We start from the raw sequence: 14,392 nt of genomic DNA on the forward strand, positions 1-14,392 counted from the left end.
TTTAAATACTGTTGTGTGTAATGACTGTTTGGCAATATGACACTTCCAGTGTGACTGACAGTTTATACAGAACCTAAAATACTCATATTAACATCTGCATATGATAACATTTCATCTTATGTCAAATGCATGTCATTGCTTGAAGTGTTCATGCACAACAAAGCAACATGATTCTTCAGCGAACATTCGGCAACAGATATTTTCAGTCATTTTAACAAGAATGTCTCAGAATACTTCACATTGTATTGAATTCAAGAGTAAGCTATTATTACATTTTCCCATCAAGCATGTCCAATATTTTTTTACAAAATAAATAACATCCTTTCAAAAAGAATAGTGTGTTTATATCATTTCCCTTTCCAATCTTCTGTCTGGAATGCAAAATTAAATATATAAAATAAGACAAGTTGTCATATCCTCTAATAAAATATATACAGTTATGCTAATAAAAATGAGTGATGTGAAAATGCTATGCATAATAAAAACCCTTGGGATGTACAAATATGGTAATACAGATTTCATAAAGTGGCAGTGATGCAACATGGCTTATAAATATAAGACTATAAATGTAAAACTAAGACTGTGTGTGTGTGTGTGTGTGTGTGTGTGCAACTGGCTGAATAGCTTAAAAACTGAAATATGCTGAGGCCACAAACAGCACCATTTAAAAGTTTGGGGTCAGTTTTTTTTTTTTTTTTTTTAATAGAAATAGTACTTTTATGCAAGAATGCATTGAATTGATGAAATGTGACAGTAAAGACATTTCTAATGTTACAAAAGATTCCTATTTTTAAAAATTGTTCTTTTGAACAGTTTCCACAAAAATATTAAGCAACACAACAGTTTCCAACAACTGATGATAAGAAATATTTCATGAGCAGCAAATCAGCATATTAGAATGATTTCTGAAGGATCATGTGACACTGAAGACTGGAGTAATGACGCTGAAAATTCAGCTTTGCATCACAGAAATAAATGACATTTTAATATAAATTGAAATAGATACAGTGGTGTGAAAAAGTGTTGGCCCCCTTCCTGATTTCTTATTTTTTTGCATCTTTGTCACACTTTAATGTTTCAGATCATCAAACAAATTTAAATATTAGTAAAAGATAACAAGTGAACAACATGCAGTTTTTAAATGAAGGTTTTTATTATTAAGGGAAAACAAAATCCAAAACTACATGGCCCTGTGTGAAAAAGTGTTTGCCCCCTAAACCTAATAACTGGTTGGGCCACCCTTAGCAGCAACAACTGCAATCAAGCGTTTGCGATAACTTGCAATGAGTCTGTTACAGCGCTGTGGAGGAATTTTGGTCCACTCATCTATGCAGATACTGTTTTTACTGTACTTTTGATCAAATAAATGCAGCCTTGGTGAGACTTCTGACCTCAAACTTTTGAACAGTTGTGTAAATGAGCCATTTTATCCTAACCAGTTGTGATATGATGAGCGACAGGACATTTTGTTGGTTTCTTGGTTTCAGCATCACGGCAAAAGCATCACGCAGCAGTTTCATGTTCAGCGTGGACAGACAAATTACTTGTCTCTGGAAACATGATTAGGAAACGCTCAAGATCATTGTAGTGTTGTGGTTACTTCCTGAAACTGACTCAGTCTGATAATTCACTTTACCTCAGTATGATACCTGTTTACTAGTTAAAAACAATGCTTGATCTGATTTGTGGCTGATTCTGTGTCCTTGGCTCCACTTGGAGGTCTTTTGCCATTTTTTCCATTTTTAAAACATTGTTAGCCAGTGTAGACTGGTAAGTCAGCATTTGTCCCACTCCAAACATTTCCAGAAAAAAGGGTGATAAAAAACGTAGGCACATCAGTGTAGTCATGGCAGGAAATGCTTTTCCTATCAATGTCCGGCCACTTCAAGCTGCAGTCACGGGCCATGCAGTCTTTTTCATTCAATACTCCACCATCACAGCTTTAGTCCGCAGGTACTCGTGCAGGGCTTCTTCACCTGTATACACATGCACATGGTCCTCATGTTCATGAATCTGGTTTTAAAGTGATACAGAGTAATGATGCAGTGCGTTTTGTTCACTCTTACCAAGGTCTTTCCCAAATCCGGACTGTTTGAAGCCTCCAAAGGGAGCCGCCACATCGGTTTTGTTGTAGGTGTTGACGAACACGGTTCCTGCCTCCAGCCTCTCGCTCACGTACATGGCCTTGTTGATGTCACGGGTGAAGACTCCAGAGGCCAGGCCGAACTCTGTGTTATTGGCTCTGCTCAGAACTCCATCTACATCACTGATGAGCATCAAACAATCATATTACATATTGTTCTAATGAGCTCCTGCCTTGGATTTAGATCATCTTGCAGGTCTGACTGCCACAAAAAGTCCTACTAAGATCCAAAAAAGGCAGCTTACCCATCTTTGAATTTGGATACCACCATAACAGGGCCAAAGGATTCCTCTTTGGCGATGAACATGTGGTCCTCTACATCTGTGAAGACTGTGGGCTCCATAAAAAAGCCTGTAAGCATAAATAGGCAGATATTAGAAATGGAATAAATAAATTATTAACTAAAATTACTAAAAATTATTTTTGGTAACTGAAATAAAGTTGAAATAAAACATAATTATTAGATGAAACATTGAAACTTTGAAAACATAAAAGAAAATTAGAAATGCTGCCTGAAATAAACAAGTTTAACTAAAAATAAAATTGAAAAAAAAAAAAAACTAATAAAAATGACAAAAGATCATAAAATGACTAAAACTATTCAAATGAAGACTAAATGAAAGTAAAGACTATGGGCTCCATACAAAAAGCCTGCAAGCATAAATAGGCAGATATTAGAAATGGAATAACTAAATTAACTAGAACTACTAAAAATATTTTTTGGTAACTGAAATTAAGTTGACATAATTATTAGTTTAATTATTAATTATTAGAAATGCTGCCTGAAATAAATGTTGAAGTACTTAAAATACTAAAACTAAAATTGAAAAAAAAAACCCCGAATAAAAATGGCGAAAGCTCATAAAATGACTAAAACTATTAAAATGAAAAAACTTAAAAGTAAAAAAAAAAAGAGAAATGGTGCCTTGGCAGCTAACTGAAAAAAAAGTTACTTAAAATGACTAAAAACTAAAACTGAATTTAAAAATAAAGCTAAATATAATTAATATACAAATATAAAAAAAAACTTATGACAAAATCACATAACAAAATGACTAAAACTTAAACTGTAATTAAAATGCAACACTTGAACTTAAATGAAAATGAGAAATGGTGCCTTAAAAGCTGACTGAAATAAATAATTTAAAGTACTAATATTGATAAAACTAAAACTGAAATAAAGCTAAAGCTAAATATAAAGAACAGAAATATATTAAAAACTAATAAAAATGCCAAAACACATAACAAAATAAGTACAACTTAAAATCTAAAAATAAAAGCCAATTCAAAATATTAAGAAATACTATTATAGCATATATATTCGTCATTATACATGACCAAAATGGCCTTATTTACATTCGAAAACATTCACAAAACAAATTGATGTTCACAAACCCTTTTAAATCATGGATGTCTTAGATTGGAGGTCTCACCTTGTCTGTCCACCTGCCTCCCACCATACACAAGCGTTGCCCCCTCCTTCACGCCGAGCTCACAGTACTCCACCAGCTTGTCCAGGTGAGCCTTGTGGTTCTGAGGTCCGTGATCTGTGGAGCGATCCAAAGGATCTCCAGTCTTCATCTTCTTGATTTCCTCAACCTGAGCACACAAAAACACACCAATACGTCATCATCTAGAAGCGGCTCGCAGGCTTTATTATACAATCAATGTTCGAAGGAAACACGTACCACTCTCCTGATGTACTCGTCATGAATGGACTCCTCAACAAACAGCCGGCCTGCAGCGATACAGTTTTCTCCCTTGTTGAAGTACACAGAGCTCATGCCCTGCAACGTACACACAAACACACAGTAAGCTCAAGACGACGATGATCTTGCATCTGTAACTTTTGACACTAGTTGTCTTCTCTCACCATTCTCACTGCTTTGTCCATGTCGCAGTCGCTGAAGATGATGAGGGGAGATTTACCGCCCAGCTCCAGAGAAACCTTCTTCAAGTTACTGACTGCACAACTGCAACATAAACAACAGAAATCATCAGCTGGAGGCTCTTTCAAACCATATGAGCCGTTTGAATGATTCACTGTCATTGTACATGACATATTTGAGTAATAGCAAGAGTAATCAACTATAGTTTTGACTTTAGTTCAATTACATGAATGGGACTCACCTTTTCATGATTTGTTTGCCTATGGGAGTAGAGCCTGTGAAACCCAGCTTACGGATATCAGGGTGATCAGACATCCTCTGCCCGACCAGACCACCTGAGAGAAAGAGGTGACCGAAATGTCAGTCATCATAGGGAGTAAGAAAGTTAAGTGATAAATAACAACATGATTCTTTAAAACTTCACAGCTTAAGTAACACTTTTTTTTGTATGGAATAAATATGTGCTTTAATAAACAGACATGCTGGACATTTCTGCTTTTGTCCCATAGATTTTCATTATAAGTGCATTACTGTCAATGAGATCTATTTGTTTATACAACTCGAAATATGAGTCAAATCCTGATACCTGATCCTGGTACAATGTTGATGACTCCATTGGGAATGCCAGCTTTGACTGTCAACTCAGCAAACTTTAGCGCGGTTAGTGGAGTTACCTGGAAAAATCAAGAGAATTTACGTCTAGTTTCTATCCAGTTATAATCTGTTTCTTTGGAAAGTAAATAAATAGGGATGTAACAATTAGCCGGTTGAAAATTGATTCAAATATGTGACGATTCAAATCGTTTGAGATGCTAAACAAATCGCGATTAATTTAGGTGTAGGAGTTTATATGAATGTATGTCTGAGGGGAACTTACTGTCTTTAGAAAAGTTTAGATGGTATTTTTTCTTTTGACGGTTTTATCCAAAGTGACTTACAAATGAGGACAATAGAAGCAAAAAATTTCACAAAGAAATGTGCAGCATTTTGTCCAAGCAATAATAAAAGGACACATTTAATTTATAATTTGTCTTAAATCTAATTTTGTTAAAAAAAATTGTGAATCGAATCGAATCGTGAAATCAAAATCGTGAATCGAATTGAATCGTGAGTTGAGTGAATCGTTACATCCCTGTAAATAAATCATCTTTTTGTATATCGTTTCTACATTGTACATTTTTGTTTTATATAATTCAGTTGTTATTTATTTAATAGTATTTGTACTTTAGTTAAAATAACAGTATATGTATTAGTTTATATTATATCAGATAAAATATACATTAATATAAATATATAAAAAATATAAACATAAAATCAGCACATTTCAGTGTGGTTAGTGGGAAAATATAGAGAGAATATCAAAAGAACTAAGAATATAGTCTAGTTTGTATCCAATAGTTTATGTATTCTCCCACTAACTGCACTGATATTTACTGAGTTTATATTTTTATATATTTATATCAATGTATATTTTTATATATATACATATGTATATATTTTATATGTATTAATTTATATTATATCAGATAAAATATACATATAGAATAGCTATTAATTTATACTCAGCAAATATCAGTGCAGTTAGTGGGAGAATATAGAGAGAATATCAAAAGAACTGAGAATATATTCTAGTTTATATGCACAAGTGTGTGTTTTTCTGAAAGTAAGTCATATTTTGTATATTTTGTGTGTATTGTATATTTTTTATAATTCAATTTTTATTAATTTATGCAACGGTATTTTTACTTTTTAAAAATATAGAGAATAATGGGAGAATATAGAGAATATCAAAATAATTGAGAGTATAGTCTAGTTTGTATATTGTATATTTTCATCATTAATCATTTATAATAATGTTAATTCATTTAATTTAATATATATATAACTAATAATCGTTTTTGTGTTTGTGTGTTTTACCTGTGCAGGTTTCAAGACGAGTGTGTTTCCCGCCGCCAGACAGGCTGCACTCTTCCATGCCAACATCATAAGTGGGTAATTCCAAGGAATCACTATGGCACAAACACTGAAATGCAAACAAACACCATCTTACACATTTATGCTAATCAAATTTGCATACACTCACACACACATTTACAATCACTCACCCCAGAGGCTCTTTCTTTGTAAAGGTGAGGTTGCGATTGGGTCTGGCCTGATTGATGGGTATCGTTGAGCCCTGCGAGGAACAGGACATGATGCGTCAGTGACAGGAAAATATCAAATCAAGGCCTGAGTGAACACACAGACACACACCTGGATCTTGTCGCACCAGCCAGCAAAGTATCTGAACGTCTGAATGGACATGCCAACATGTGTCTTCAAGGCCAGAGTATAAACGGCACCAGAGTCAATCGTCTCAATAGTTGCCAACTCCTCCTGGTGTTCCTCCATCAGGTCAGCCAAACTACACACAAAAGAAGTCAAACAATTCCCAATGTGTTGCACATAAATTATGCCCAACAGGAAGTTCTCTGAGAAATCAATTCTAGGTCAAATGATCGCACTGTATTACTATTTGTTTTGCAAATGAGTTTGGCTTTTCATATCCATGTCAAATATTTGCCCAGCGGCTCAATTAAGTCAACAAAACTCGAACACATCTTACCGGTAGAGCAGCCGTCCGCGGTCACGAGGGTTCATCTTACCCCAAGGTCCGTTGTCGAAGGCCTCTTTGGCTGCACTAACTGCTCTGTCCACATCCGCCACGGATGCATATGACACCTTACAGATCACCTGAAACACAACACAACCATTAGTCATGCCAGGGATGAGTTCATGTGTGTTTGAAATGACTGAACGTACCGAACCATCTGTTGGGTTCACAGTGCTGTATGTCTTTCCATCTTCGGCATCTTCGAAATTGCCATTGATGAAACACTGATATGGCATCTTCACTGTCATGTTATTGACGTCTTTTGTCACGTAGTCGATGACCAGCTCCTCCTCCTGGTCTTCTCCTCGCAGGCGGCGGACGAACATCTGGATGAAGCTCTGGAAGGAGGTGGCCATGTAGACATCCTCATTCTGAAGCTGAACTCCTCCGCATTTCTGCTTCACCTCCTCCACCAATCTAAACCAAACAATCACAATAACGCAGTATCCACTAATAATGTTCATAAAGGTCTAATTCTTCACAAATAGTTGTCATTTAGTTTTACATTACCATTTTCAGCCCCCTTACAATTAAAGAAACTGTTTTTACGAAGACTTTAATATGTAAATGACCTCTGTTATGATTGGCTAATCTGTTTGCATGTGAAATGAACTCAAAATACTTCTGCTAAATTGATAAATACTAAATCAGCAATCTTATGTATACATGGTAAATCATGTTAATGTGATCATGATTGTGATGTAAATGTCGCAACAATTTCGGGCCATTTTTGCCTTTTAGTTTCAGTGTTATTATTGTAACTAAAATGAAAAAGGTTTACAAAACTATTAAAAGTCAGTGAAACAAAGCTGAAATAAAATATAAATGTACGATCAAAAAAAAAAGTTAAATATTATTTTACTTTAATAAAAATGACTAAAACTAAAATTAAAATTAAAAAAGCTAATCTATAAATACTCTAACATACTATAAAATATTAAATACAGTATATCATTTAAAATATTAAATACAGTATATAAATAAATAGGATAAATAAAATAAAACAATAAATAAATAAATGAAATTCATACCCACCTGACTACATCCATGGAAGCAGCTCCAGACTTAAAGAAATCGGTTGTGTCATCAATAACTGGAACATTACTCAGAATACCTTTCCAGATCGCCTAGACAAGTATAAAACAACATAAAAATGACATAATTGCTCGAATATATGCTACAATACATTTCTGAGGCACATACACATACCCTGATTTCCTCTGCCATTTTCTTCTCATCGTCTGTGAGATCCAAACTGGCAGCCTCATCTGACGAGAAGTATTTGGATGCAGGAATCATCTTTCTATCCTCAAACTGCAGGTTCTTCACCTGGAGCTGCAGTGATATTGTAATAAAGCTGTTAATTCTCTTTATTATGAATTTGTAGCACAGACTTGATGCACTAAAAGCCTAAAAGCTAAGTAAATAAAAGAGCAAAAGCTAACCGCTTTTCCATCAGACCCAAACAGAATAAGCCCAGATTTGGCAATGAGTCCAGGATGAGACGCCCCTTCCACCTCGATTGGCTGACCTGCGGGCAATGACCCGCTCAGCATTGATGAGCTGTACAGCGTTACTGGCTACACAAAAGAACACATACACACACACACACACACATTACTATACAGTAAAAACATTATTCACTTAACATCTTATAGCAGGACCATCAGAATTAGTCTTGAGTTTGTCTAAAGTAAAAATGTTTGTGCTGTCAAATGATTAATCGCATCCAAAATAAAAGTTTTGTTTACATAATATATGAGTGTGTAATATTTAGCATGATTTTCTAAAGATTTACAAAAATGTATCATTAATTTATTATTTTTAATTTGCAATAGTTTAAATAACTTAAGTAATATTTTTATATTATTTAAAAAATATTACATTATTTTTATATATAATATTTATATTATATATAAAAATATTTATTATATTTTACTACAGTAGAAATTTAAAATATACATTTTGTAAAATATTATATGTATTTATATATGTAATTTGTAATATGCATCTTTTTGTTATGGTCCCCTTTGTGGCCCCATTTTGATCAAGATTCAAACGGACTATTGTTTAGGAAATGCACCTTTCCATCAATGACAACCCAGGCACCCGGAACTTTATCATGACCACGGATCCAGTTATGGATGACCTCTGCTGGCTGAGCCATATTCACCTGGAGAAAGAGAGGCAAAGACAGATAAAATGATGCTCACTTCCTGGACCTTTTTTTGCTTACCTTTGAAAAACCTAAGCTTAATTTGGACTGATTAACATAATTGTCTTTGGGTCTCACCTTAGCATTGGATTTCTTTTGGATTCCCTCATAGCTGGCTCCTTCTTCAGACTGAGGGATCTTTGGAGCTTTGCCGTCTGCAATGAGCTGTACAGCTTCTACCTGTTTGAACACAATATGGAAGTCAACTCAGATTCATGAACCTCATAGGAGTCAAAATCTAGCATTTAGTTTGTATAAAAAGTGTTTTTGAAAATGTTCTTCATAATTACCATAGCCTTGATGCCCTCTGGAAACAGAAAGCGGTTATAAAGTGTGTCCACTGTATCGTTGGGCTCTACTGGACATTCCTTTTGAAGCAGGATGGGGCCGGTGTCCAAACCATCATCAGCCCAGAATATACTAAATCCTGCTTTCTTATCACCCTCGATTAGTGTCCTGCACACACATATTTAAATCCATTTAATTGAAAGGAATAGTCCATCCAAAAATTAAAATTTTCTAAAAATCTACTCACCCTCCGGCCATCCAACATGTAGATGAGTTTGTTACTTCATCAGAGCATCACTTGCTCACCAATTGATCCTCTGCAGTGAATGGGTGCCGTCAGAATGAGAGTCCAAACAGCTGATAAAAACATCACAATAATCCAGAAGTAATCCACATGAATCCAGTCCCGCAATAAAGTCTTGTGAAGCGAAAAGCTGCATGTTTGTAAGAAACAAATCCATGCATCCATAATCCATAATAAAGCTTCACATCAAAATCTACCGACTTATTTTTTTTTTGACTATTTTGCTTGTAATCGGTGCTTAATCTGTGCATATTTCTCTCCTGATTCAGACAAGATGTGTTTTTCACGGTAGAAAGCAATATTATAAACAGAGGACTCGTACTTTAGCAACAGCCTAAAGTTAAACATCTTGATGGATTTGTTTATTACAAACACGCAGCTTTGCACATGTTAATTGATGGACTGGAGTCTTGTGGATTATTGTGATGTTTTTATCAGCTGTTTGGATTCTCATTCTGACGGCACCCATTCACTGCAGAGGATCCATTGCTGAGCAAGTGATGTAATGCTAAATTTCTCCAAATCTCTTATAATGAAGAAACAAACTCACGTACATCTTGGATTAACTGATGTGGATGAGTACATTTTCAACAAATTTTAATTTTTAGTGTAGTTATAAAGAAATGGTAAAATTTTGGGTAAAATCTCACCAGTTAATGGCAGAGGCTCCTCTGTGTCTAGGCAGGACGGAGGGGTGATAAATGATGGAGCCGTGTTTGGGAAAGCCGATCACATTCATAGGGATGAATTGGGAGCAGAAGGGCATGACGTTCAGCTCGGCGCCCACCGCTTTGTACGCCTCCACCACCTCTGGGATGGGCTTACCCTTCACCCGCCACCGTGGGAACTTAAACACCGGCGTCCCCTCCTTCTCCGCCACCACCGCTGAAGGTCAGAGAGAGATTGATTCTGAGAAGTTATATAAGGTCGCACCTGGCATATTCAGACTTTACTGCACTTATCATATCAATATGCATACTTAAGTAACTGACCTTGTCTTTTATATCTGAATCTATGAATGTATCAGTAATAAACTGTTAGTGCAGGCCGAGTATTACCACTGTATCAACTTCAAAGGACTTAAATATTATAGTACCCTGGGCACTGTTCACCACCTCAATACAGTCATTAAAATTGTAATCGGCATATTATGTAATCATGATTTTTTTGGAGATGAATCAAAAAGTAACAAATCAACTAGTTCTACAGTTCAACCCGTATAGACAGCAGATGTAAACAGGAATGGAGTTTATTATGTTTCCTGGTTTCATCCACTTAAAGGTCTAGTTCCCCCAAAAATGAAAATTATGTCATCATTTACTCACTTTCCACTTGTTCCAAACCTGTATGAGTTTCTTTCCTCTGTTGAACACAAAAGATATTTTGAAGAACGTTGGTAACCAAATAGTTGACGGTGGCCATAGTATTTTTCCACACTATGGAAGTAAATGGCAACCATCAATTGTTTGGTTACGAACATTCTTTAAAATATTTTCAACAGAAGAAAGAAACTCATTCAGGTTTGGAACAACATGAAGGTAAGTTAATGATGGAAGAATTTTCATTTTTGGGTGAATTATCCCTTTAACTTTATACTATACACGTACATTTTTATTTGATTGAATTTACAGAATAATCCTGCAACTCTAAACAATTTTCTACAAACAAATAGACTAAGACGAGTAGTTTTTGAAGATAACTATATTTCCTAACTATAAAGATATTACCACTCAATATGTCATTGCATGTTGATAAAATGCAAAATAAATAAATAAATAAAATAAATGTGTGTGTATACATATACACCTATAATAAAATTTTATAATTATACTTTTATAATTATAATTACAAATTATTATGCATTAATAATTTTATTGTAATCAAATATGTATGTGTGTGTGTGTGTGTTTATAATTTTTTTATTTTTGTACTTCTCAATATGCATGCAATTTATAATTAAATTATTAATGCAGAATAATTTTTATTTTAATTATTAAATATTATTAGATCCTTAAATATATTTTAAATATTAAATAAGAGTTTTTTAAACCTTTTTTGGGGCACTCAACAAAGGGCAATGGTATACTGATGTAATGAGTGAAGACCTTTACCATTCATACGAACTCTTGTAAGATCGTATGATCGTGTCTCCTCTTTGTTCTCACATACATCACAAATGCTCTGATCACTGGGGGACTTTTCACCTCACACGGCTTCACACCACTTTCACCAAAACAATGCGGTCATTATGCGGGATGTACTTCTTCTCTGACCAACACTAAACTGCTCCTGCGCCTCACGCAAACATAAACACTCACACACAGTTGAGCTGTGAGCCAATGAGCTGCTCAGGCATGCAGCATTGTGACGACCTCACTTCCTCTAAGTGTTCATTACAACAATGACGGCCTTAATGTTATCCACAAACCTGATAAATTTGATTAGAGATGTTCAAAAGAACGGGGGCTTTCTCATTTTCCTGTTCTCCATCTCTCACTTCCACTTCTGTGACACTTCCCAGCCCCCATGACACCACTACAGTAACAAAAAACGGTCAGTGCTCCACTCTATCCCACCCCCACCCATCTGAGACTCACCCAGGGGGTCCGCCTTGCCGTCCTTATCAGGAACTGTGAATACACCCACCACTTTATGGCCCTGCTTGCGGAGGTTTGTGTATACTTCCTGTCCAAACAAGCTCTGGCCAATCAGGGCCAGCTTCAGCTTATTTTGGTAGTAAGCCTGTGAGAAACAGTATTATAATGTTAAAACATTTTAAACAAGCTCACCAGACAAAACTATATGATTCACTGTAAAGTGTCACCGACATTAAAATATGAAACATAATCAGTATATAACTCGTATACTCATAATATGAGCCTTTGTTCTCTGAAACCAACCATTGCTGTGATCTTCATATTTACCAGCTGATTTAGTGTTCAGTGTATTATGTATTATTATATTATCATTAAGTCAAAAATGATTAAAAGGAGGACATATGGTTTTAAAATATAAATAATATATATTATTATTGTTTTGGTATTTATTCATGTTTGAATAAATAAGAAATTCAGTAAATATTCAATAAATACCAAGAAATTCAGTCATTTTTCTTTTCTTTCTTTTTTAGTCTTTCAAAATACTTTTAATTCAAATAATGATAAAAAAGGAAAATATTTTAAAATATAAATAATATATTTTATTATTGCTTGTAGTCTTAGTTTATTATTATTTTTATTGTTTAAATAAATAAATGAATGCCAAACTACTTATAGCAAGAATTTCAGCCCTTTAATTAGACTTTTTTTCTTTTTACAATCTTTCAAATGACTTTTAATTCAGATCATGATAAAAATGAGGACATTGAATTGTTTTAAACTATAAATAATACATTTTTACCATTACTGTTGTTGTTATTATTAGTTTATTATTGTTTGAATAAATAAAATATTATGCCAAACTATTTATACCAAGAATTTCAGCCTTTTAATGTTTTTTTAAACAATCTATCCAAAGACTTTAATTCCGAAATCGTTATTGTCTGCACGAATTGCATTTTTTTGTATTTTTTAAATAACTTTACAGATCTCGACTAAAATGAGCACAACATTGTCTATTTCATTTCATTATATTACGTTCTATTTTGTATTGTTATTATTATTATTTGTATTATCTTTTCTTTAAACATCTTTTAAGTTTTAATCTTTGTTTTGTGTGTGCATCTGATGTTTTGGCATTGTTGTATGCAAAACAACCATGCCAATAAAGAACTTTGAAACTGTGCTGCACGATGGGGCTAAATATAAAGAGCTGCTGGGAGACACAACCAGCTAAAGCATTGCTAATACATAACAGCATAGTAATTATGGATTGTCATAGCAAGATCATGCATGCAAAATGTTTATCTATCAGTGCACGTGTGATCTTAAGTTCTAGTTTGTGTTCTAGTAATAGTGGCATTAGTAATATGATCTGCCTTCATATTCTCGCCCACTGCTGATGCAACTCTCCACGGATCTGTCCACTGGAAGTAATCCGACGAAGCAACGTGGCAAACATTAAATCCCAAACCGGTTTAACTATATAGAACCCTATATCTAATTAACATGCATATAGTGTCCATATGTAGTGAATTAATACACAAGTGTAACACCTACAACATTGCATTAAGATACTGGGTTATATCAGCTGACAGCACACTTACAATAACTGTGCATGGGTAAACACTGTATTATAATGTTATTTAAGAGTTCACCAACATTTAGAAAACTTATTTTAAGGTCTATGCATGTGTCTGCCATCAATAAAGCACATTTTTCACGTATGCATTCATTTATTCATTCATATGTATGGCAAAATCAACAATGCAGAAGATGCGATTACTCACAGAGCTCGAGGAGAATTTCCTTATGATGGTGTTCACCGCCCACAGCATGGTGAAAATATTATAAACACTTAAAGAAAGGTTAGGTTTGAAGTCCGGGGTGGTGGGCTGGGAACATGCGGTCCTGCGGTTCACTGACTGTATGTGGTGGCCTCTCAGTGTGGCAGCTGAACCAGACTGAACCGACGCGAGTTCAGTGCGTGCGCGCTCCCGGGACATACGTCACGGCGCCTATTCATTTAGACAGATGCGTAACAGTTATTAATCATTAATAATATTATTAAAAACATAACGGATATCTGAGGGGTTCATGACGGTAAATGTAAGACTTTTTAAAACCAAGTAAAGAAAATGAAAGCAATAAATCAAAGTCAATAAGTTCTCTAAATGTACACTCTAAAAAATGCTGGGTTAAATACAGCCCAGTGCTGGGTTGAATTTAAACCAGCATTTATAAACACTTAAAGAAAGGTTAGGTTTGAAGTCCGGGGTGGTGGGCTGGGAACATGCGGTCCT

General features: G+C 34.7%; 1 protein-coding gene across 1 annotated transcript; it reads right to left on the reverse strand.

Moving 5' to 3' along the window:
* Positions 1-1,367: 1,367 nt before the first annotated feature.
* On the reverse strand, positions 1,368-13,997 carry LOC107658818 (mitochondrial 10-formyltetrahydrofolate dehydrogenase-like). The gene is made up of 22 exons (XM_016447479.1): positions 13,880-13,997; positions 12,090-12,234; positions 10,143-10,377; positions 9,191-9,356; positions 8,979-9,080; positions 8,769-8,858; positions 8,131-8,265; positions 7,895-8,020; positions 7,721-7,812; positions 6,835-7,102; positions 6,638-6,765; positions 6,286-6,436; positions 6,138-6,208; positions 5,950-6,055; positions 4,619-4,706; positions 4,274-4,367; positions 4,017-4,116; positions 3,832-3,930; positions 3,577-3,742; positions 2,389-2,494; positions 2,067-2,266; positions 1,368-1,976 (listed from the first exon to the last, which is right to left on the reverse strand). Exons 1-22 carry the CDS (start codon positions 13,925-13,927, stop codon positions 1,921-1,923), a joined length of 2,772 nt encoding a protein of 923 aa, XP_016302965.1. The 5' UTR covers positions 13,928-13,997; the 3' UTR covers positions 1,368-1,920.
* Positions 13,998-14,392: the final 395 nt, after the last annotated feature.

Source organism: Sinocyclocheilus anshuiensis, unplaced genomic scaffold (assembly GCF_001515605.1).
Source record: "Sinocyclocheilus anshuiensis isolate Anshui unplaced genomic scaffold, SAMN03320099.WGS_v1.1 scaffold283, whole genome shotgun sequence".
NCBI lineage: Eukaryota > Metazoa > Chordata > Actinopteri > Cypriniformes > Cyprinidae > Sinocyclocheilus > Sinocyclocheilus anshuiensis.